Source organism: Urocampus carinirostris, chromosome 19 (assembly GCF_059441175.1).
Source record: "Urocampus carinirostris isolate Australia breed hairy pipefish chromosome 19, RoL_Ucar_1.0, whole genome shotgun sequence".
NCBI classification, from domain to species: Eukaryota; Metazoa; Chordata; class Actinopteri; order Syngnathiformes; family Syngnathidae; genus Urocampus; species Urocampus carinirostris.
The window spans coordinates 13,040,767-13,067,027 of record NC_142367.1 but is presented as its reverse complement, the minus strand read 5'-3'; the positions used below and the strand labels follow the sequence as shown (position 1 = coordinate 13,067,027).

The following is a 26,261-nucleotide window of genomic DNA, read 5'->3' as shown; positions in this document are numbered from 1 at the left end:
ATTTTTCGACATCCCGGAAAAAAGTTTGGTATCTACTGTTTTACGGAAAGTTGAATGGTCGTAAGTAGGGGAGGGTCTGTACTGATATCTAGAAAAAAAATGTAAATAGTTGCTGCATTTATCCTCATTTTTTTTAAACCTGAGCATCACTTAACCCAAGTTGCTCCTCGCACTCAGGCAACATTCAAGCGCTACCAGTCCGAACACAAATCCAAGCAGGACTGCCTGGACCGCTCACAAACAGACTTGAAGAAGCTGAGGAGGAAAAGCCAAGGCAAGAACCTGTCCAAGTACGAGATCAAGGAAAACGAGGTGAGAACTGCAAAATCGCCAATCTTTAGAGGGATTGCGCCTTGATCGCATTTCTTGATAATATAATCATGAGCTTCTTTTCCATGGTTATCATGATTTTTCTTCTCGCGTTTCCATCACTGCAAGCGTTGGGACCCATGGCCAATAAACTTCCTTCACCATTTACCACTGCAAAACAAGTTATTGTTCTACCCACCCTTGCAGTGGTGCAAAGTGTTCCAGGAAAAATTGACTGATTTATTCACCAATTCACTATTGGGGATTTTTTTTAATCATAGCTCCAGCTTGCGTTTGTTTATGTTTGTGATGTTTGTGGCAAGTTGGTTGGTTGTAAAACTGCATGTTTAAAGATGATGTCTTGAACAAAATATTCTTCTTGCTGACGCCATCTTTTGGTTGAGATCATAATTGCAGCCCCTGTCATGCTCCTTTTATGGGAAATTCTTAGACGTGCTTGAAAAAGCTCTTCTTTTTGGAACATTTTGTGGGTTTGGCTTTGCATTTCAGCTGTATTTGAAACAGTCCTTTTCTTACTTTCACCATCTTCATTCTAGAACAAAAGAAAACCGCAAGCACACGCATGAAATCCATCTCCTCCCCCCAATCCCCCAAACTCTTCCTTTTTTATAATTTGGGTGCTTTAGGTTAGCATGTGGTCTCTATTTGAAACAGTCCATTTCTTACTTTCACCATTCCAACCTAGAACAAAAGAAAACCGCATGCACACGCATGAAATCCATCCACCCCCCCTCCCCTTTGCCCCCAAACTCTTCCTCTTTCATCATTTTGGGGGTTTGGGATGGCATTTTGACTGTATTTGAAACAGTCCTTTTCTTAGTTTCACAGTTTTCAACCTAGAATAAAAAAGAACTGCGAGCACACGCATGAAGTCCATCTCCCTTTATTGTTCCGGCCCACCTGGAAACAGAAAGTCTGGATCTGGCCCCTGAGCCAAACAGAGTTTGACATATGCCTGCCGTAGTGTCAAAAAGAGTATCTGAAAAAATGTCTTCTTCCACATAGTGGAAACGCCTTAAGGTGGGGTCGCCGTATCCCGGGTGTCTACTGTATATTTTCAAATTGTTTTTCCTTTGCCTATCAGTGGCATCTGTCCTACCCGACCGGGTCTACTTTGATCGTGTCTTTGAGTCTCATTCGAGGAGTTAATGAGTCTGAGTCATATCCCTTTGAGGTGTGTTTATTTGCGGTCGCTGCCATACAATTCCTGTCTGACTGTCTGTAGGGGATTTCTAAACGGATGGGGTGAGAAAAGTCAAGTTTTGTTGTTTGGGAACGAAGCTTCGTGGAGGGTTTCTGGTTTGGGCGTTCGATACCCTAAGCACGAATAGGCGAACCTCCCTTCCTCCCGAGAGGATTCTCGGTTTATATGGAGACGGCGGTGTGGCCCCTGGCTTTCTAATCACGCAGCCGAAGGGCTCTGTGAAATTGCTTGGCCGCGCCGGGTCCGCCAGATTGAAAATTTCGTGGAAAATAAGAAAGCCGAGGGCACTGAATTCAGCGTTTGACCGGACATAAAAGGATGAGACTGTTTTTATTGTTGCCATGACTACCTGGGGAGGCCATATGAGAAGAGGGTGCAGGGTGAGAATAAGAAAGCAGAGAAAAGGGGATCGAGAAATGTGTGCATGTTTTTTCCCCATATTTGCTTCGATTCACTTATTTGAATTGCATGTTAACCAGATTTTTATTTTATTTTATAATTGTTACATTTTTTAGTAAGATATTTTTTAATTATTATGGTTATGATAATATATTTTTATTTTATTTTTGTGTAGTTGGCCAGCAGGATAACATTTGCATTTTAATTGTTATGGTCAATGGTTATTGAAATAATTTTTTAAAAAATATTATTTAACATTTTTAAATTGTTGTTATTATTGTTTATGTAATTTTTTTTTACCTTTATTTTATTATTATTTTTATTTTTATTTATTTTGCATGTCAGGTTGTAATCATTTTGTAATAATTTTAATGTCCGTTTAATTTTTTAATTGTATTTTTTTGTGGTTTAATAATTTAATTTATAATTGTAGTTTTACCTCAATTTTTGATTGTTATTTCATTACATTTTTAGTTGTCTGTAGGAGGAGGATATATTTATTTTAATTGTTGTTTTATCATTATTTATTGTTGTTTTTAAAAATATAATTTATTTTATTTTTATTAGATTATTCTATAATTTATTTCACTTGTCAGATTGGGAAGCAGGATGGTTTTATATTTTTTATACTCATTGTTATTTAATATTTTGGTTATTGTTTTTGTGATTTATTGCTTTTAATTTATTTCAGTTTTGTCTTATTATTATTTCATTTCATTATTTCATTCACATTTCAGGTTAGCAAGCACGACATTTCTATATTATTTCAATATTTGTTTAATTTTTGTTTTGTTTTTGCAGTTATCATCTTTTATCTGTAATTCCCATTTAGTTTTATTGGATTTGTTTTTCTAATTTTTATTTTATTATATTTTTACATGTCACCAGTGGGACATTTTAACTTCAATTGTTGTTTTTGTTGTTTTTATCTTCATCTGTTGGTTATTTTTTAATTTGAATTTATTTTGTTTCATAATTTTATTTTTCTATTACATGTTAGATTTCCCGGCAGGATTATTGTGACTATTCTAACGTTTCATTTCAATTTGAATTGCCTTCATATGTAAAAATCAAGCAAAGGCGTGGCCGCCTTCGCATTCCCCTCCAGGGCAAGGACGTGCCCTATTTAAACGTTTATTGCGTGAATGTCGAAAGTCGAAGGGGGAAAAAAAAAGATCAGTATTCGCCCCCTCCCAAAGATAAGAACCTGAAGTCCAAATCGCAATGATGTCACAGCATTCCTGAAACAGCAGAGTTGATAAAGCGTCCAATCAGAATGTTTGCAGGAAAAGGGATTCACATTACTAGCACTGATGATTTCATTATTTGCCAATAAAGGCTAGGTGTGTCTTAAATAGCAACCCCAAATGGTATCTAAATACTTTATTTATTCAAATAAAGCACACTATTTTTAAATAATAACCAAAAACTGTGTACTATCTCATAAACACTATTTTTTGGGTTTAGAATTTGTAATTATATTACATAATTGGAAAAAGCGCACATGTTTGGCGGCCATCTTAAGACTACAGAAGCACGAATGACCATCAAGTAGCTTGACCTGGTGGTGCTTTTGGCACTTAACGGCCAATTACCGCACGGAGAAGTCTTGTGATTAAAGCATCTTCCACTTTTTTCCCCACTGTTTCCTTCTCTAGTTATATTAGCCACTTGGCTGCAGGCTATGCCTCACCACTTCTCGCTATTGTTATTGTTAGCTGCTCCTGTGTAAATAAAGCTTGTATCGCCTTTCAGTGTCACCCGCCTTCCACCGTTGTTCTTGTAACCGAATGTTGGCAAGTTTTGTTGCTTAGTCATCTTCCACTTTTTTACTACTGTTTCTTTCTCTAGTTATATTAGCTGCTTGGCTGCAGGCTATGCCTCACCACTGCCAGCTATTGTTATCGTTAGCCGCTTCTGTTTTGTCCTTCACTGTCGATCGCCTTCCAAAGTAAACTTTCCATCTGATGGTCACAGAATCCCCTGATTCAGGCATCTGGCAATTTTTTTCCACTGTTACCTTCTTTAGCCTCTCATGTCAGCCAATTGGCTGCAGGCTATGGCTTGCCGCTGGCTGCTATTGTTAGCTGTTCTGTGTAAATAAAGCTTGCATTGCGTTTCAGTGTCACTCGCCTTCCACCGTTGTTATTGTAACCTAATGTTGGCAAGTTTTTTTGTTTAGTCATCATCTGCTTTTTCTTCGACTGTTTCCTTCTCTAGCCTTTCATGTTAGATAATTGGCTGTTGGCTATGACTTGCTGCTTGTCTAGCTGTTATTGTTCGGTGCTGTTTGTAAATAAGTCTTGCTTTGTCCTTCCCTAGCCGGTCATGCATTTTAGTAGCTTCTTTCGCTAGCTGCTAAAGTTAGCCAATGATACCTGCTCTGACCAACTACAGCTATTGGCCCGTTTCAGCTGCTCAGGTTTATCCAGCTTTTTCTGTCTTTTGTTTGTTGCGGGCTAAAATTCCCTTTTTTTCTCATGGTCCACGGTTCACGGATCCCTTAACCGCATGGGTTGTCAGGGCACTTATGAGGATGCAACTCTGGACAGATTTGGCCACTGTTGATGGTTCCTGGCCTGTTTTTGGGTCATGGCAAAGTTTGCACCAATCCATTCTTTGACGTTGTTAGCTAGGTTATTTTTGGTCTTCCTCTCCTCCTGCCCCCTTGGACTGTGCCCTGGAGAATAATGGAGAATTATCTTGGTCACGTGATCTTTTGACGTGACCATACCACTGAAGTTTCCATCCGCCCACAGTTGACACCAGTTCTTCATAGGGTCCTATGGCTTTTGAAGTTTACCATCAGGTGTCATTCAGACTTACATAGTATGTCTTCTTCAAATGTGCATCCTTTAGATCCAAAACAATGACCTCTAGTAGTGAATCATTAAACACTGTCACTTTAATGTGGACATTTGATGTCTATAACCATCAGGGGCACTATGATTTTCTATAAGATTTTTTTAAATTCAGGTTAATATCCCACCATGTTTATTTTGACCTTGATTTTTGTTTCCGGTGACTGCAGTACATGGAGACCATCTCCTCACGCCAGATGGACATGCAGAAGTTCATCGCCGACGGCTGCAGAGAGGCTCTGCTGGAAGAAAAACGCCGCTTCTGTTTCCTGGCTGACAAGCACTGCATGTTCTCTTATCACATGGGCAACTTCTATGATAAAGTATGAACACTTTTGTAAGTTATCCCACAAAACTAGAGAGAAAATAGAAGTTTTAATTGTTCTCTCCTAGGCGAAGGAGATTCTGAGCGAGAAGCTCCCTCACTGGCAGGAGACGTGCTGTGACATCACAACTGTGCCGGAACCTGTCAAGCACATGATCGACGGGGTGTCCGTCAACCCGGTGCGATCATTGATTTCAGATCGCTACAACAGGGTTTGTGTTTGTTTCTTGGACAAAATATCTTTCCAATTTATTCATTTGGTCCAGGGATCTCCAACCTATTACAATCCATGAGCTACTTTTTGCTGCTAGTTAGTGCTTAGGGCACCCAGTTTAATGTCCATTTTTAAAATAACAACTTATCATGTTATTACTATGTTATTTCCAGGTTATTTAATGGAAGTCGGGTTAAACAGTCTCAGTCAATCACTTAAAATCATTTGACTTGAACATCACATTGGCCCAGCACTGGTGAGCTATTTTTAGAACAGGTTTGTTGGCACCTCATCTGTTCATGGGATGCACCATTTCTAGACCCCTGATGTAGTCGGACTCACCATGGAAATGTACTTCTGCCATCAGGGCGATCAGAAATATCTGAAACGTCTGTCTTGATTTGCATTCGTCGAATTTGAAAGGGAATTTTTTTTTCCTTTTTTTTCCTTACTATTACAAAAATAAAACGTGACTGCCTTGAAAAAAGGAAAAAAAGGAAACAAAACTTCCAAATTTTGGTTGTCAGGCCTTGGCCTTTTAAAAGATAATAACAATCAATTTTAAAAAGGATGGCGGGGGAAAATCCATAAAATGGGCTTTCTTTTTGTTTGTTTATACTTCTATTTATTATTTTGGAGTGTAAGTTTAAAGAGTATGAAATTATTAAATAAAAATGTATTTTTCAAAGCCAAACTAATTATTTTAAAGTACAAAAATTATTATTATTATAGTTATTGCTGTTTTTTTAATAATTAATTAAGTCATGAGCTCGAACCTTCCTGTGTGGAGTTTGTATGTTCTCCCCGTGCTTGCGTGGGTTTCCTCTGGGCACTCCGGTTTCTTCCCACGTTCCAAATACATGCATTTCCGGATAATTGCCTGGTATTTAAATCAATGTTTTTTGTTTTTTTCACTGAATGCTACCCCATCCTTCTTGTGTGGAGTTTGCATGTTCTTCCCGTGCTTGCGTGGGTTTACTCCAGGCACTCCAGTTTCGCGTGGGTTTTCAACTGAGCAAATATGACATCAGAGTGATCCTCCTCAGATTAAGAAGCAGTAAATGATGTCCTTTATCTCCTCCTTCTTCTTCTCCCGCCATTATCTCATAAACGTGCCGGCAATCAGACACGCCACATGTTTTCTCGGAGTGGCTTTGAGTCGACGATCAACCGTGGAGATTCCTTCTTTGTTTTCCCCTGATAAAGTTGCTTGAATATTTCAGGCCGACGAAGCGGAACACTGATAAGATGATAATCGCATCCGACGACTCATCGAGGACTTTGACCGTACATAAATATACTGTATTTCTCCGACTATAAGGCGCACCCAAAAACCCCGAGTGCAAGTTATAACCCGGTGCACTTTATATACCACAGAATACGGTAGATAAGAAAGGTAATGCATGCAGTAATTATAAGTAATTACAGGTATGTGTTACCATTTACGGTTTTACGGTATAGTCAAGTCAGGTCATGTTTATTTGTGTATCCCTTAATCACATGGAGTCTCTGAGGGCTGCACAGACCACAGATTATTATTACACCATCCCCCGATCTAAAACTTACATGAGGGCAAGGAAAATTACTTCAACAGAAAGATTACAAAAGTACCACTTCGGTAATACTTTAAAATGCACTACTACATAATTATTACAAGTCAAGTCATGTTTCTTTGTATAGCCCTTAAACACAAGAAATCTGATGGAGCTGTAAGGAAATACTACAAAAATACAAATACAGTAACACGAAATACCAAATAATTACTACAAAATACTACTATGTAAATACAACAAATATACTTCTATGGAAATACTACAAAAATACTACAGTAATACTATAAAAATACAGAAAAAGTACAACTACTACATTAATACCACAGACATACTGCAAACATTTAGCTCTGGAAATACTTCAAAATAAAAAAACAATGCTACTACAGTAATACTACAAAAATATTAGAGATACACTACAAATATTAAGCTATCAAATATCTAACTCATATGTCTATTGTGCCATCAGAACAGCGTCGACTCAATGGTGCCCCCACCAGCTCCCGCCCTGAAGGCGCACACCAGCCCCCTGGCAAACATGTTCAACCCCGAGCCCAGAGCTCCAATCACTTCCTCTTTTGAGAACCACTCAGGTACCGCAGCTCCAAAATCAGAATTTCAACTTTGACGGGCACAGCCGTCAACGGCAACAATCGTTTCCGTGTTCAGACCAAGGCAGCCTCGGGGAGGACAGTCCGACCCGGATCGGTTCTCAGTTTCCGTCCGTCAACGTGACCAAAAAGCCTCGGGTCAGGACTATTTTCCCTCACTCGGCGGGAAACAACGGAACCCTGCTCAGTTTCGATGAGGGCGACGTCATCGCCGTGCTCAGCAAGGAGGAGAAAGATGGATGGCTTTACGGGGAGCTGGAGAAGAGCGGGAAGTAAGTGTTTTTTTTATGATCGCTATTTTTTTTGTCTTATTTTTTTATGTGTCACGACCAGAACGGAATCAGGACCCAATTGCGTAACATTTACCACAAGTTTTATTGAAAGAAAGAGGAAGGCCTGCGCCCACGATCCGATGTTCGCTGGACGCGGAAAGCAAGTCGCTCTCGCAATCGGATTGTGGTTCGAATACGGAAGTGATTCTTCCGCAGCGGGCGGTGTCAGGGACTGAAAAAAGGGTCGGTAACTGGGACAGGAGAGCTAAAACCTGGTCGAGTTCAGAAACGGGTCGTGAGCCAGGACGAGAGAGCAGTTGTGGTCGGGATAAAAAACGGGTCGTAAGTTGGGACGGGAGAGCAGACGTGGTCGAGATCAAAAACAGGTCGTAGCTGGAGACAAACTGGGAGATCAGGAATGGAAAGGTGGAAACACGGGAGCTAAAACGGGACAGGCGGGAGTTGGGGTCAAAAAGGCTTGCCTTGTATCAACAGAGGTTTGCAGACGGACTGACAAGCGGAGAGTGACAGGCCTGGGTTTAAAAAGGGACCGGGGGCCAATCAGATAGTCGCCAGTGGCTCATCATGACAGTATGATGTTTGCTAGTAGTTTTTGTTAGCTGTTAGTTAGGTATTGTATTTATTCATGTATAAAACACACTGGTGCATAACCCACTCTCATTATTTTTTATCATAAATCGGCATCAGATTTTGTTAAGGTAAAATGCTTGTAAATACTTGAAATTGTTGCCACGTTTCTCAACAAGTCTGCTTAGAAATGACCTTGCTCTCTAGTTACTTCGCTTCGCCATTGTATTTCTTCTTCCCTTATGATTAACGACAGCTGGTATTAGTTTGTATGGCATGAAGAAGTGACTTACTATCTGCATCTTATCATTGCAAGTGAGGAACGTTGTTAAATATGTACAGCCATGATTAAAATAATTTATTGACAATTAAAAACTATGAACTCTATACAATGAAATACTATACACCAGTGTTTCTCAACTGGTGGAGCAGGACCCAAGAGTGGGTCCCCTTTAGCGGGTCCGTCTTTGCCCTTGCAAAATAATGCTAGAAGAATAAAAAAATAGGGTCAATTACACAGTATATGGCGACAATGACCAACCTGATTCCTGTTCAGTCAATCAGCGCCATCCAGTTGCATTTTAGCGAGACCACATCTCATTTTACTGAGATTTTATTTGTTTTATTTCCTTTATCTGCCCATAATAATGGGTCCCAAAAAAGTTCGTAGTAAGGGGAAGGAAAAGTGGAAAACAGCGACCACAACGATCGAGTGTAAGGAAATCATTTCAAAATACAAAAGTATTGTATGAGTGTCTGCCATTGAAGCACTGCTCGAAGGAACTGTAAACGGTTTAAATATTTTTATCTTTTTAGTTTTTTTTTACCAGTATATTAATATTAATTATGTTCACATTTAATTAATTACCGTTGTTAATGTACACAAAATTTTAAAGCTGTACTTGAAGTAGTTTTGATTTTGCTGGTCATTTTTTTAAAATGTGAATATATTCTGTTATCTCTGATTTAAACTGCATAATCCTTTCATTCAATAAATTTGAGAAAAGGGATATTTTTTTCTTGTTTTGGGTCACAACTTATCTTTAGGGTGGAATAATGGGTCCTCAAGTCAGACCAGTTGAGAACCACTGCTATACACAATATCAGCATACAATTAGCACTGTGTCTAATTACAGTAATGTCCTTCAAAGTCAAATTCATTGTCAGATACACCGTAGAGTTGTTACCCTCATCGTGCTTTTTTGCGTATTCATATCTCGCAGGACAACCTTTTGTCTCTAGCACTATGACTAAAAATAGTGTGACAAGGAGATAAAATGGAATGCCTTTTTGTATTTTATTTTTATCACTGATGGTCTATTGGTTAGAAGCGCGTGACCTGAGTTCGATTCATTGTTTTGAGATTGTGGTCAGCAATATTTTTGGACTAATCAAACAATAGACAAATCTTTTAAACCTCGTAAATAACTTGTACCCAGTTGATATTTTGGGGGGTTGAAAAAATGAACGTTATAAATACAATTTGTATTTTTTTCCCCTCTTAATTTGATTTGTTTATAAATGTACTTATTTAAATTAAATTATTTGATTCAAATGGTAGTCGGTTTTTATTTGATTTCATATTATTACGTTACAAAAATGTCCGTCGGTCAGCAGGATGACAGTTTTTTTTTTAATTATTTTAAAAAAAAAAATTGTAGTGATGTGTATACTTTTTTGTATTTATCTAAATTAAAGTTCTTTAATTTGTACATTATATATATATTTTTTGTTTTATTACATCAAATTACATCTCATTAAACTACTATACATGTTGTGTTGGCCACCTTGATGTCATTTTTTTCTTAATTATATTTATTTTTTGTAGCGATGTGTATATAAATGTATTCATAAATTTATTTAAATTATTTACTCGAATAAGAATTGTATTGTTTTTTTTGTTGTTTATTTTATTTAATCTTTTATGTATTTTCATGTGTTCATTTTTTTAAATGTGTCACGGCCAGAACTGAATCGGGACCCCAAATGCGGAGCGTTAACCACAAGTTTATTGATAGAAAGAGGAAGGGCAGCGCCCACGATCCGGTGCTCGTTGGACGCGGGAAGCAAGTCGCTCTCGCAATCGGATTGTGATCCGAATACAGAAGTGGATCTTCCGTAGCGGGCGATGGCGGTGTCAAGGACGGAAAAACAGGTCTATAGCCGGAACAGGAGAGCAAAAACGTGGTCAGGAACAAAAATGGGTCATAAGCCAGGACTGGAGAGCAGACGTGGTCGGGAAAAATTGGTATTTTGATATTCTGTGTGGGTCTCATTCTGTCTTTTTTTGTAGGCGGGGTTGGTTCCCTTCATCCTATTGCAGACCTTATTCCGAGACGCTCAGGTCCAATAGGTGAGAAATTGTTTCATCATTTCAAATGCTAGAAGAATACTTTAAAAAAAACATCTATTTGAATAATTTAAATTCTTTTTTTCAGGAAACTGATTATTGTACAAAGAATAAATATTCATGCATTCTTTTTCTGACCTCTTTATCCTCACTAAGGTTGCAGGGAAAAAAATTATATAACATATAAATATAAATTGAAAAATAAATGGAAGGGGAAAATATAAGCGCGTACACTTTAATTTTAATTTTAAACTTTTCTGGGGGGGCATTATCATTACATTTCAGAATAAATAAAAAATACTTTATGCATAAATCGTATTAAATGTTTCTTTTACTATAATATTTGATGTTCTGCTACATTATAATATAATATTTTTATATTTCATATATTTCTATATTTTTACACAAAAAGGCAGCATGGCAGCTGGGTGGTTAGCGCGCAGCCCCACTGTGCGGGGGTTCAGGGTTCAAGTTTGCATGTACTCCCCATGCAAATTGTCCCTGGGTACGAATGAGCGAGTGAGTTGTCTATCCCTGTGTGCCCTGCGACTGGCTGGCAACCAGTTCAGGGTGTCCCCTGCCCGAAGATGGCTGGGATGGGCTCCAGCACCTCCGTGACCCTACTGAGGATAAGCGATTCAGATAATGAATGGATGCATCCCAAAAAATTTTGCAATTGTTGGGAATGTTTGGTGGAACTTTTTGGTAATAAATATTGAATGCAACAATTGACTATAAAGACATTTTTACTCTTTTTTTGTACATATTATTGCATATCTACCACCACTACCACTTAATGCGTTAGACTTCCACTTTTCTCCTCTTAACTCATTCAATGCCAGACGTTTTTCTCGAAAAGCTAGACGGTGCCAGCCAATATTTGCCATTTTGTACTAAGTTTTGAAGGCCTGCAGATAATTTAGTTGTGTGGCTCTATAGACATAGACAATATCAAAGGAAAGCTTGAACCCCCATCAGGAAAAAAGTATGTTTCTAGCTCTTACCATTCTTTAGTAAACAACAGTTGAACATTGCTAAATTTCTGGAAAATATTCGTTTCCGTGACAACTTCTGAGATTTTTTTTTTTTTTGTGAAAGGGTGCAATTTTAAGAAAATATTTACTTGGGTGCCTTTTTTCCCCATTTGTGATACTTCCATTATCTAAACAATAATTTCTATAAACACAAGAGTTCTTTGCTTGCAAAATAACCTTTTATTTGCAAGAACACAGAACTGATGAATGAACTATGCATAAACTTTCAGTCAAGTCAAGTCAAGTCATTTTTATTTGTATAGCCCTTAATCACAAATAGTCTCTAAGGGTCAGTCACCACGGCAATCGCGTTCCTGCTAATGTGCATATAACGTCATCCCTCTCTGACCAGATGATGACAATGGGAGTTTGTTATCCTTTTTTTTAAGGGTATAAGCTCTGTTAAAGAGTTGACTGTCTACGATTTGTCCATATCTCGCAACTCTTTACTACGCCCACGTGGCTTACAGGGCTGCCTACACACTTACTCATTCGTTGGATACATAAAGCAACAGTAGGAAGTGGAAGCTTCCTTGATGTGTGGATGAAGATCCGATCAATGCCACTCCCTGCTATCATCTATCATACACAGATCGTCCCCAGAGGCTTATTAATTACAGATGAGAAGCGCCAAAACCATTAAAACAGTTTTTTTTTTCAATAAAACTAAAAAAAATCATTTTTTTACATTTTTGGGCAACCAGGGTCAATGCTTCTGAATGCGTATTTATATTTTATGTCATTGAATGTGTTTTTAAAATGCCTATTAATGTGTTTAAAAATATACCACTTTTACATAAAAATCTTCATTTGAGGCTAGTATTTTAGTCTAGGTCTGCTATTGGATTAAATTTCCGATTTGGTAAAAGTTTGCCACAAGCACATGTTTTTTTTAATAATTTTGATACTTTGTTCTGAGTCCACCATAACATCAAAAATATTTTATTGTCAAAATGTTGGCATGTATGTTATTGTATGATGATCATAGCTGAACTTTAAAGGCCAAATTTGATGCGCCCCCTCACAGCAGCAATATGGGGTCCCCAGTGCGAAGTCCAAGTATCAGCAGCCTGGACGGCGAAGAGCCCTTGCTGCTACCCCCGCCTGACTACTCTGATGGCTTCCCTTCCCGCGCCGTGATCCCATCAACGGGAAATACGGTCAGTATTTGTCCGAAAGTATATTTTAAATAATGAATTGAGTATCTTCTTCATTTTTGTTGCTGTACATTCCGGAGGGGGGGCGCGAGCATTGTTTGAGTTTCACATGAATTGTTTTCCAGCCCACGCACAAACGTCACGGCTCCTGACTCCTGACTCATTTCCCATTTTTTATTTGTTCTTATCGGCCGCGCCCTGAAAGAGAGGCCTCTAGAAAAAAAATCTGACAGTCATATATCAGGGTTCACCGATACCTTAACTGCTAAAGTCTAGGGGCACCACTTCCTAGATAGATAGATAGATAGATAGATACTTTATTCATCCCCGTTGGGAAATTCACACTTCCAGCAGTCTACCCCGTTGTTTATTAACAGATGAACATGATGCCCTAGGGCTAGGGGTGCTTGTAGCGAAGTGGATGACGTCACGCCAATCCAAAAATTCGACATCCCTGCGGCAGATGGAAAACTTTTCTTTCTGAAAATCCAGGGATACACCACCTCGTGTTAGCAAGTCCGCCTCCTCTCCGATTCCCCCCGGCTTTCGTGTCTCTGTTTAGCGGCGTTGAAGCCGGATTGCTCCGGGTAGCTCCGGGTGGCTACACGTTAGCGTCCGGAATGCTAAACGTGAGCCACGTTCCTGTGGTATGTCTTGGGCAAGTACAGCCTGGCCCGCCCTTCTCCAGGACGTATTTTTTGGGTAGGGCTCCCCACCTTATTGTATGTATATATATATATATGTGTATATGTATATATGTATATATATATGTATATATGTATATGTATATATGTATATATGTATATATGTATATATATATATATGTATATATCTATATGTATATATCTCATCTCATCTCATCAGCCGTACCGCTTATCCTCATTAGGGTCGCGGGGGGGCTGGTGCCCATCCCAGCCATCTCCGGGCAGTGGGCAGGGGACACCCTGAACTGGTTGCCAGCCAATCGCAGGGCACACAGGGACAGACAACTCATTCGCTCATTCACACCTAGGGACAATTTGGACCGGCCAATTCACCTGAAATGCATGTTTTTGGAACGTGGGAGGAAACCGGAGTGCCCGGAGGAAACCCACGCAAGCACGGGGAGAACATACAAACTCCGCACAGGAAGTCTGGAGCTGGATTAGAACCCACGCAGGAGGTTCCCATGACATGAACTGTGCCGCACAAGCGCTAACCACTGCGCCGCCGTGCTGCCTATATGTATATATGTATATATCTATATGTATATATGTATATATCTATAGATATGTATATATCTATCTTTCTATAGATCTATATATATATATTAAAGAAAAGATTTTGAACACCCTGCTATTTTGCTATTTCTCCCACTTCGAAATGATGGAGGGGTATGAAATTTTCATCGTAGGTGCATGTTCACTGAGAGAGTGATAAACTAAAAAGAAAAATCCAGAAATCACAATACAGGATTTTTAAGTATTTGAACACCTGAGAATCATTGCGACCCCACAAAGTGATATCATGCAAGGGGCTCCACTCCGATTGAGATTGACCGTCATGTTTAGCTTCTTCCATTTTCTAATGATTGCTCCAACAGTGGACCTTTTTTCACCAAGCCCTTGCCAACTTTGTGTAGGTGTACAATTTTGTCTCTGGTGTCTTTGGACAGCTCTTTGGTGTTCGCCAAGTTACAAGTTAAAGTCTTACTGATTGTATGGTGTGGACAGGTGTCTTTATGGAGCTAACCACCTCAAAACAGATTAATCTGATTCAGGATGATACGTGGAGTGCAGGTGGACTTCTAATGGGCGGACTTACAGGTCTTTCAGGGTCAGAATTCTAGATGATACACAGGTGTTCAAATACTTATTTGCAGCTGTATCACACACATCAATTCTTAACAAATAATGCATTGTGATTTCTGGGTTTTTCTTTTTAGTTTATCTCTCTCACAGTGTACCTGCACCTACGATGAAACTTTCAGACCCCTCCATGATTTTATTGTGGGAGAAATAGCAAAATAGCAGGGTGCTCAAATACTTATTTTCTTCACTGTACATATTTTCATTATATTCTGAACATTTTTGTTTGGCGGTGGGGATGAAAAGGCCTTATGTGGTCCATGGGCTGTAGTTTTCCCTCCCCTGGTATATGCTGTAACCCTAATCGTCCAGTCCCAGCATGAGTCAATGATACGTTTCCCGAATAAGTGTAAGCCTACAAGTCCGGGCACGGCTTCCATCTCATTTCTCACTAGCGAGCGTGTACGCAATGTCCTCTCCTGAATCCGCTGCCTCAGGATTTTAACGCCTTCCAGTACAGCGCCGTTGATCTTCATTTTAATACACCACAGAAAATAGATTTATATTTTCAATGTCGGGAGGGGGTTGTCATGGGATGGACAAAGGTGATATGGTGTCTTTAAAGGCGCAGTGTGTATTATCTGACCGCAGGATATCCAGTATTGTGTAGTCCCAGGCTAGGCAAATATTTGGACTATTTGGGTTAAAAACTTTGGTCCAAGGGGGGCGGTCCTGAAGACCTATCCAATTCTTCTAATTTATGGAAACATTTTCATAAAGAAATATACATGTTATATTTCTTTGTATTTAAAATTTCTGAAGTTTATTTTTTCATTTTTTTGGACCACAGATTATTGCAAACCACAGACTATTATGACACCATCCCCCGATCCAAAACCTACATGAGGGCAAGGAATAACTCAAAAACCTCAACATGAGGAAAATGAATAAACCTTGATATAGTTGAGTGTCATCTGCGTAGCAATGGAAACTGATATCATACTTGTGAATAATATCACCTAATGGATGTAAATGCTGAAAAGAAAAGGGGCCAAGTACTAAACCCTGTGTAATGCCACAGGTAACACTAAAGGGCTCAGATGTCAGCATAGTATTTTTGTCGAAATATTTCTGTAGTAGTATTTCTGTATTATAATATTACTGTAGACATATTTTTGAAGTATTTCTGTAGAGGTATTTTGTAGTATTTCTGTAGTATTTCCATAGTAGTATTTTTGGAGTATTTCTCCAGTGTTTTTTTTTGTATTTGTGGGTTAATATTTATTTTGTAGTATTTTGGTGTTATTGTATGACTGTAGCAGTAATTTTTTAGAACGAAAGCAAAATAATATATGACGTCCCTGTTTTTAATCACTGAATTGGATATACAGTTTTGTGGTATTGTGATTCTGAAGTCGTATTTTGGTTGTAAACACACAAAGGGACAAAGATTGGTACCATAAAGCAGTTTTTTCATGTGTATTAATTTATTTACTATTATATATATCGTCATTGTATTTTGACCTTTTTTTGTCAGGGTAGCCGGATGAAAACGCTGCATGTGGCCACCCCTGGTGTAGAGCAACCAAAAAATACAAAGAATCCAAACTGTAGAAACTCAAATTGACCAGACCGCACCATTTTCCTTCTCATTTGTTTGCCCAGAAGTTTGTATTTCTTTTATGGTACATAGGTGGAAGTCGCTGCCATGTTTGTTTGGCGTCTTGCTGCTATGCTGGGCTCTGTAGCACTGGTTTTCATTCACATTAGACAACACACTTCTATCTAGTGGTCAAATATTACACACTGGGGCTTTAAGCGTTTTTTTAACCATTAGGACGAACTAAATAATACACACTTTCCACCTAGGTAAAATGATTGTGTTTCGTTGGCAGATTTTACTCGTTCAGGAAACTTTTTCAAGAGTTTTCGAAACTGCTAGCCGTTAATGTTATTATTAACTGCGCCGTGTCAATAAAGCTTGCTTCTGCTTTCGATATCACTTGCCTTGCACAGCTGGTCATGCACTTAGTAGCTTCTCACCCTAGCAGCTCAAGTTAGCCACTTACACCACATGAATTTAGTAGCTTCTCCTGCTAGCTGGCAAAGTTAGCCACTTGAGGAAAAAAAATAGAGGTAAGCTCCAGAATTTTGCCAAGGCTCCTGTAGTGTTTATTCATCTTCAAAGCTGAGCCCTGCTTGGGATGATCACTAGGTATGAGATTTTTCCACTGTTTCCTTCTCTATCCACTCACGTTTTATTTCGAATGCAGACTCTTCAGCTCTATTCTAACCTACAATAACCTCGCAATTTGAAATACTACACACTGTCACTTTAATGTGGATCCCCCCCCCCAAAAAAAAAATCAGGCATTGTTTCGGAATTGTGAACAAATATACGCTACGATGTCTTGTAAAAGAAAAAAAAGAGCACTTTAAAAGTTCTCGTCAACCGTCGGATCTAGCCGAGCTAGATTCCCTAAATTTGCGTACGAGTGCAACAACGAGTAATGCCACTCAACTGGTTCGCCGACTCTTCTTTGTACACAGCTGGAACCGATAACTATTTGGAGTTGGACAGAGCCAATGTTTTCATTTATGACTAAATATAAATGTTATATTGCTTTCTTTGTTTTTGAATAGATTAGTTTCATCACATTAGTTCTTAATTTAAGAAAAATAACCCATTAGGCCCCTGTTTTGAGCAATACACTTGATATTTAGTTTTGAAGTAGTTTTACTGTAGTTGTATTTATGTAATATTTTGTAGTATTTGTGCAGATGGATTTTTGTTGCATTTGCATAGTATTTCTGAACTGTTTAAATCTAGGCTTAAAACACACTTTTAATCTATATCTTATGAATGACCTATATTTCATGTTGATGATATCTGTGTATTCTTTGTTATTGCAACATCCATTGCAGCCTGGTCATCCTGGAAGGGGTTCTTCCAGGATGACCAGGATGGATTTTTGTCTCAAGGTTTCATTATTCACCTCATGTTGAGGTTTTTCCTTGCCCTCGTGTAGGTTTTAGATCAGGGGATGGTGTCATTATAGTCTGCAGTTTGCAATAGTCTGTGGTCTGTGCAGCCCTTTATGACTCCTTGTGATTAAAGGCTATACAAATAAACATGACTTGACTTGTAATACTGTAGTTTTATTTTTAGAATATTTTTGTAGTATTTTTTCGTATTTCCTTTGTAGTATTTTTTAATATTTATGGAGGATTTCCATAGGATATTGTTTGTAGGATATCTGTAATCTTTTTTTGTATTACCATAATAGTATTTTTTCATTGTCAAAGGTGCTTAACTTGTTTGGATGTTTGGGAATTTGGGTTGGCCATGGTCCAAAAATCTTTGTGTGTTTTTTTTTTTATTTGCTACTTTTCCCCTTTTTTAATTTTCTTTGTTTTTGTATGTGTTTGTCTTGCTGTCGGTCACCCCTCTCGCGGGATATGACTAGGGTAGATAGATAGATTTAGATTGCCATAGTAATATTTTTGTAGTATTTCAGTAGAAGTGTATTTGGAGTATTTACATAGAAGTATTTTGTAGTATATATTTGGTATTATTCTATTATTACTGTAGTTTTATTTTCTTGTATTTCCGTACAGCCCCTTGAGATTGCTCGTAATGATTCTGTAGTAGTACATTTTAAAGTATTTTTGCAGTTGTATTTTTGTAATATTTCTATAGTATTTTTGATGTATTCCTATAATAAAATTTCTGTCATATTTTTTTTAGAATTTCTCAAGTATTAAATTAATTAAAAAGTATATTCATCATATACTGTAACTGTCGTTGTATTTTAATAGCATTTCAAATTAAATATTTCTGTAGTAGCATTTTTGTATTATAGTTTTACTGTAGTAGTATTTTCAGGTATTTCTGTTGTATTGTTTTCTTTTCAGAACAAAATCAAAATAATATATTGGGTTCCTGATTTTAAGCACTAAATTTGGATTTGTTTTGTAGTCAAGTCAAGTCAAGTCATGTCATGTTTATTTGTGACGCCCTTAATCACAAGGAGTCTCAAAGGGCTGCACAGACCACAGATTTCTGCAAACTACACAATCCCCTGATCTAAAACTTATATGAGGGCAAGAAAAAACTCAAAAACCTCTACATGAGGAAAATGAAGAAACCTTGTTGTAATTTTGTAGTTTTTATTTGTTGTATTTGTGCTGTGGTAAAAAAGCCAATAATAGCAACAAAATTGGCACCCTTTATTTACTATTATATGGATACATTGTTATTATATTTGGACCATCGTTGTTTTGCTGGCTTGCTTACAAAGCATGGCGGGCCACATGTAGCCCGCCAGGCTGTTATTTGCTTACCCCAAGTTATTTGGATTTCTCCCACCACAGGTTCTTTTGGAAAACGGGACGGCCAAGATCCCTTTTTTAGGGTGAGTGATGCAACACAAAGAGTTCGGAACTAATAATAACAAACTCAATAATGATATTTGTATTTCTTCGGCCGCAGAGGAGGAAATCCCTTCGCCACGGTCAAGCTGAGGCCCACCGTCACCAATGATCGATCGGCACCGGCCATCTAACACACGAGACATATTATCCAATTTGTCATTTTTATTTATGCATCCATGGCTCCCGCATCCGGTCAATTTTGAATAGGAGGGTATTTTCATGTGCTGTTTTTGCTTAATCTCTGGTATTTTTATTTTAGTTTTTTAAATTTTTTTCATCGACTCTGCAAAAAAAAATATGTTGGTTAAAAAAAAAATGCTTATTTATTCAAATGTTTTTCTCTTAATTTTGAAAATTAAAAAAGTATACTGTAAAATGAATCATTGCTTTTTAATCATACAAAAAAAGGAATATCATTTGGCCAATTAATCTTGCTCATATTAAGAATTAGTTTTCCATTTTTACAATATATTTTTTGTTATTTTGCCTGTAAAATATCATATATTCCGTTTTTGTAATGTAATATCGTGTATTTTTATTAAAATAAAACCTTATTTTCAAAGTATTATATTTTCCTCAGTTTAGTAAGTAAAATGTGAAATAAATCATATGAGTGTTTAATTTGACTACAAAAATATCAAAATAATAAGTCCTTCTAGTAAATTATGTTTGCTCATGTAAAGGATTAGTTGTACTCACAATGTTAAGATATTTTAACTTGTTTTTCTGTATTAAATAAGAACTTTTATAATTAAAACTAGCTAAATCGTTTTCTCTAGCAAGCAGTATATTGTGTAGCCAATTTTATTTTTTTTATTCTTAATATAAGTAAAAACTATAATAAAAAGTGGCCACAAGATAATAAAGATAATGAGAATTTTTTTTCCTTAAGTTTATTTAAGAACCGAGATAAAATTTTATAAAACAAGAACAATTATAATTGAAATTATATAAAAAATAAAATCTCAACCTAACAATTTTTTTATTTTTATAACATTTTTTCAGTTTTTTTCCCTTATGAAATAAGAACATGTGTACTAAAAAATGTTGTTTTTTTCCCATATATTTGTATTTTTTCCTTTTTTATTTAAGTTGAAAATATTTTTGCAATTGATCAAAGTTATCTGCGTTTTAAATGTTTTTTTCTTATTTTATTCAAGAAAATAGCATAAATTATAGGTTACATTAATCAAATATTGAATTATTCTATTGACATAAATCAGGGTTCATTTAAGATTCCAATATCAAAATACTTTTACCTATGTTTTCTAGTAAAAAAAAGGGCATCCTTAAAACAAGCGCAATTTTCTGCTAGAGAATCTGGTATATTTTATATATTTGATCAGAATCATTTCCCTCTAATACTAGATAAATAATACTTATATAAAATGAGCACACTGTAGACTATTTCCTATGTTTTAATTATATTCCTCATAAAAGAACAAGTCAACAATACAGTAGAACACATGAATTACACTTAGAATAAGCAAATTTGGGGGGAAACTTGACTTGGAGAAAGATGAGTGTTTACATTATGATTTTCTAAAATATCTGCATCTTATTTTTGAAGAGAAATGTTCTTTAAAAAAATGTCGATGAAGTATCTTCGTTAATGAGCTGGGAGGTATTTAATTGAAATTCAAATATTGTTTTAATGAAGGGAATATTTTGTAGTTCCTCATTGGTTGTCTTATAATATCCCTGGTCACGATTTAAAAAATTTGAAATCCATTTTTGAGGATATGCATTTTTTTGTGTGTGTTCTTAATGAAGGGGACGTGATTGTATTTCTTCAGTGTACCTTGCCACTGTGTTTACAATGTAAGCTTCTTTTACCTTAATAAAATATGAAAAAAATCTACAATTTGATGTCATGTGTGTTTGTATACATAAATATATTTTTTATAAAATGGCATCAATGGAAAATCATGGCAAATGCTTCTGAAATAAAGGAGTCATTTTGCCTATATTAGGAATTGTTTTCCTATTTTACAATTTATTTTTAACTTATTGTGCCTTAAAATTATTCTATTTTCTACATGTCTTCCATTTTTTTACCATTTTATACAGTTTCTTGTTTTTCTATTCAAATATTTTTCTGTTTGTTTTGCAGGTATTTGTTAGTATCTATAAGTACTATTCATATATTTTTTTACTAAAAAGAAAGTCAAACATATACAGTAAGATAAATCATATTTTCTAATCTCACTAGAAAAATAAAAAATGAGGAATATCACATTGGCAAATAATCTCGCTCATATTAAGGATCAGTTGTCCTGTTTTACATTTTTTTTTTCAACTGAAAAATATTTTATATTCCTTTTTTAAAAATATAATAACCTATATTTTATTGAAATGAAAACCTATTTTTAAAGTAATGTATTGCATTAGCCTAATAAGTAAAAATATAGAGTTAAATAATTCATTTGAATGTTACATTTTTACATATTAAAATTATTTTTACGTGATATATGTTTATTTATTTATTTTTCGTAGTCTAATATTTTGTATTTTTAATCAAATAAAACCCAATTTTTAGATGTATTATTTTTCCTTAGCCAAAATAAAAATATACAGTAATGTAATTTGATTAAATGGTTAATTTGACGACAAAAATAATAAGTCCTTTCGGCAAATTATAATTCTGGATAAGGACTAGTTTTTTTAAATTTATTTTTTTACAATATTTCTCTACTTATTTTACCTTAAAATTGTTTAACGGTCCCCGATTTTAAGTTGGGGTTATTTTTGTATCTTGATCGAAAATAAATCCAAAAAAGAGAACAAAAATCACCTATACGCATTAGCACACACATTTGCTTACTTCAAGGAAGATTTATTTCGTCTTGTACTGCAAAATTAGTCAGAAATATTATGATCATGTGAGTAAGTTCTAAAAAAAAGTTTGTATTTTTACAAAAAACACACAAATATAAATACTGTACCATGTTCCTAGTCAATCCACGTCCGCTGAGCTTTAAGCAACAGTGACATCTTTTGGATAAAACTATGAACTGCATTCCTGGAAGTAGCCAATGGGGAGCAGAGAAACAAACAGCGCTTCCGGGTTTGGGCATTGCTGTCATGAAGATCCTAGCAACTATCACGTTTGCATCTGAGCACTAAAATCGAATTTTTTGGGGGGTCCACCCTGCGAAAAAGTCATCTTTTCTGCTTGATGGTTGCAATTTTGAGGTACGTGTGTTTGTAGATCCCGAAGCGGACGTATTATTATTTCGATGAGGCTTAATCTTCTAAATCCAAGCCAATGCGAATGTTGTTATTACGCTGATGTATGGATCCCTTTCAGCTTCTTTTTTTATGTCATTATTCTAAAATGACCTCTATTATAAGTTATGACCTTCAAATGCAATGACACAAAACTATAAAATCATCCTTTGACTTTGTCTTCAAGTTGCTAATTGAATCGTGTGTATTAGCATAGCAGCTAGTTTATTGAATATAGGTGTTAGCGGTTATTTAATTTCATGCTTCGTTCGTACTTTCATTAATTTGCATTTTTTAAAAACGGTAATAAAATAATTTAATTTTAAATAATAAGACATTGTTGTGAAATAAGTGAGCCCTTGAAAGAGGACTGTGAATGCACACAGAAAACATTAAGAAAAGAATTCTTACCTTGCTGGTAATATTTAATAAAAATTGTTACTACTCATAATTTTACATATTTATTAATATTATTTTATTCCAAACTTCTTTCTTCTGTAACATACTGAAACATCTTAAAATAATACTTATTTCCCTAAAATAATATCTTCGTATTTAACTATATTTGTATTTATTTTTTAAATCATAGTCTTTTTGGGGCAAATCCTTGAGAAAATTTGAAATAACGCTGCGTAAAAAACAAAAATAATATGTTTGTATAAATTTAAAATATTAATGTTATCAATCTCTGGATTAAAGCAGCTAAAATGATTTTAAATTAAAAAAAATATTATAAAAGATCCGCCGAATTTTATTGATTATTTTACTCATTAAAAAACCGAATATTTTTACTACAAGTAAAAATAATAATGAAAAAAACCATCATAATTCAATTTGACTTCATTGCTCATTTTGAAAATGAACATTCTTTCAAGAAAAGCAAGATGAAATTAGGGTCAATTAACCCCCCAAAATATGTGTATCTTTATTGATGAATATTAACAAAAGAAAAACACTTAAAATAATATAGAAATATATATATTAACAATGTTTTATTGAAAATGTTTCCAGACAAACAGGGCTGCGACTTCTAGGTAGGGATTCCACGATGGAAAATAAATTCACTTTTAAAAAAAAATAAATATTAAAATTGGTATGATAGTTCATGCATTTTATGCCTGATATTTAAATCAATGTTTTTTGTTTTTTTAACTGAATGCTACCCCATCCTCCTTGTGTGGAGTTTGCATGTTCTCCTCGTGCTTGCGTGGGTTTACTCCAGGGACTCCGGTTTCCTCCCACATTTAAAAATCATGCATGGCAGGTTAACAGGCCGGTTCAAATTGCCCTTAGGTGTGAGTGAGTGAGTGGCTAGCAACCAGTTCAGGGTGTCTCCTGCCCATTGCCCGAAGATAGCTGGGATGGGCTCCAGCTCCCCCGCGACCCTACTGAGGATAAGCGCTGCAGATAAATGAAGGATGGATGAATGAAAGTTTTTTTACCACTGGAGGCACGAAATCGTACCTACTGTCCCTTTAGTTTTGTCACAAGTAGTCGGTATTTGATGAATCATAAACCCCCATCCAGGTGCAGCAATGCCCCCCTCCCGGCTTTGGGCGGTAGATGTGCACGGGCGTGTCTACAGCCTGTCCACTTCGGGCCAGCAGTGGGAGCAATATGGCGACACCCGCACGCTATTTAAGCGAGTAACCGCTGCCCGCCAATGCTGTTGGGGCATCGCTTGCGACAACAACATCTACCTGAACGTCCACGCGTCTGACCTACCCATCCGATTCCAGGAGGAGACCTATGAGAACCAGGTGGGTAATGACGGGACAAGTGAAGCCTCATGAACCAATAAAACATTGGCTCAACTGTTTCATCTAAAGGTTCACTACTCCGCGTTTGATTCATATCGACTCATTGCTAGTGATTTTCTCGAATCCCTAAAGGATGAGTGGTTCATGACCTAAATGGTGACGTTTGAAGCCCCGCGAAGCGGGTTTACCATGTGACTGATTCAGGAAATGATTCACTAGGTTTGGGTGCAGTTGAAATAACACATGCCAGCTTATATCTAAGTACCATGTGAAAGAGTTGTTTCCAAAAGCAGGTAAAAGTAAGCAAGAAATAGAAACCGCCTGAGTCTAAAAACTTTGGAAAGAATATAGTTTTTAAATAAAAATGAGAAATCGCTTTATTTTAGTCCTTATTCCACATTTTAACTTGTTGCATAAGCATGGACAAAATAACACAGAAAAATTAATGTTAAAACACCTTTCAGAGATATATATTTTTTTGTATTCAGAGCATGAATTAAACTCCATCATTGTATTGCATGCACCAAGAATGTTATACATTTTTCTTTCCACATGATGGCGTAGTCAAGGAAACAAATCTATTTCGCTCTTGCTTATTTTCTTTCGTTCTTGCTCTTTCTTTTTCTTTCTTTTTTTCTTTATTTTTTTCTCATGTTTGTGAATTTCCCTGTGGGGATGAATAAAGTATCTATCTATCTATCTATCTATCTATCTATCTATCTATCTATCTATCTATCTATCTATCTATCTATCTATCTATCTATCTATCTATCTATCTATCTATCTATCTATCTATCTATCTATCTATCTATCTATCTATCTATCTATCTATCTATCTATCTATCTATCTATCTTATGTTCTTTCTTCTTTCTTTCCCTCTTTCTTTCTTTCTTTCTTTCTTTCTTTCTTTCTTTTTTTCTTTCTTTCTTTCTTTCTTTCATCTCTTGCTTATTTTCTTTCTGTTTTTCTGTCTTTCTGTCCTTTTTTCTCTATTTTATCTCTTGCTCATTTTCTTTCTTTCTTTTTTCTTTCTTTCTTTCTTTCTGTCTTTCTTTCTTTCTTTCTGTCTCTTTCTTTCTGTTCGTTATTGTATCCCTTGCTCATTTTCTTTCTTTCTTTCTTTCTTGCTGTTTTTCTTTCTTTTTCAGTCTTGCTCTTTTTTCTTCTTTCACTCTCCTCCTTTATCTTTCCTCTCTTTTCTTTAATCCTTTATCCTTCTTTTTCTTCCTTCCTTCTCTATTCCTTCAATGCTTCTTTCCTCCATTCCTTTGTTTAATTCTTTCTCTCTTTTTTTCCTGTTCATTCCTTCTTTCTCACTGTATCTCTTCCTTCTTTCTCTATTCCTATCTTCCATCTTTCTTCCTTTCATTTTTCTTTCTTTCTCTCTCCTCTCTCTCTTCCTTCTTTTCTATCTTTCTTTCTTTCTTACTTGACATGACTTGAAGTGTGTGTGAAGTATTTCCATGCAGGGCTTCACTGCTCTATGAGGCTTCATTTTGCCATCCCTTCTTTTTACTGCCTTCTGCTGCAGTAGTGCAGAATTGCAGCTGTATTTAATATTATTTTGGCTTGAAAAATCATTATTTATTGTTGAATTTTTCAATAACGACATCAATGCAGTCATATAGTTTCACAAACCAGTATTTGTTGATTTTTGTTCAAGAAAACAATTTTGTGCATCGCTGTGGGACTTACCGTATTTGCCGGATTATAAGCCGCATTTTCCGTAGGAAAAGCCGCACCAGTCAAAAAATGCATAAAAAAACATTCGGTGTATAAGTCGCTTTTATTTTTGAGGAAATGTGTTTGATAAATTCAACACCAAAAACGTCATTTTGAAAGGCAATTTAAAAAAAAGAAAAAAAAGAAGAGAGGAACGTGTTGTACTGCCGTACACCTCCCACTAGGTCGACAATGCGTCGGCTTCCCCCTTCAGGCTTTACGGCGCGGTCAAGCTTGAAACTATCAACACAGGCCTAGGCACCCTCTTTCGGTTGAATGTGAAAATGACATGTTACGTGATGTACAGCACTGATAATTAAAAATAAAGACTTAATGATATATTAATGCTTTCATGGTTTCACATATAAGTCGCACCCCCATCCTAACTAAAAAAAAATCTGGGGCAAATAGTACGGAAATTACTGTAATCTATT

The 26,261-nt window shown here is 36.3% G+C and overlaps 2 protein-coding genes across 5 annotated transcripts in view; both read left to right on the top strand.

Moving 5' to 3' along the window:
• The window catches only part of baiap2l1a (BAR/IMD domain containing adaptor protein 2 like 1a), a 47,801-nt gene extending 26,884 nt beyond the window's left edge, over positions 1-20,917 (top strand). The window contains exons 6-14 of one of the 2 annotated variants that reach the window (XM_088323234.1): positions 178-312; positions 4,965-5,117; positions 5,188-5,331; positions 7,353-7,476; positions 7,553-7,766; positions 10,648-10,707; positions 12,769-12,898; positions 19,057-19,097; positions 19,175-20,917. In XM_088323234.1, coding sequence (XP_088179360.1) covers positions 178-312; positions 4,965-5,117; positions 5,188-5,331; positions 7,353-7,476; positions 7,553-7,766; positions 10,648-10,707; positions 12,769-12,898; positions 19,057-19,097; positions 19,175-19,247 — 1,074 coding nt within the window. In that variant the 3' untranslated portion in view covers positions 19,248-20,917. Of the gene's footprint in view, positions 1-177; positions 313-4,964; positions 5,118-5,187; positions 5,332-7,352; positions 7,477-7,552; positions 7,767-10,647; positions 10,708-12,765; positions 12,899-19,056; positions 19,098-19,174 lie in introns of both variants that reach the window. The other variant, XM_088323233.1, reaches the window with a different exon arrangement.
• Positions 20,918-22,187: 1,270 nt separating this feature from the next.
• Positions 22,188-26,261, top strand: part of tecpr1a (tectonin beta-propeller repeat containing 1a) — a 28,822-nt gene continuing 24,748 nt past the window's right edge. For all 3 annotated transcript variants that reach the window (XM_088323804.1, XM_088323803.1, XM_088323805.1), the window contains exons 1-2: positions 22,188-22,311; positions 23,872-24,104. In XM_088323804.1, the coding sequence (XP_088179930.1) occupies positions 23,880-24,104 (225 nt within the window). In that variant the 5' untranslated portion in view covers positions 22,188-22,311; positions 23,872-23,879. The remainder of the gene's footprint in view (positions 22,312-23,871; positions 24,105-26,261) is intronic.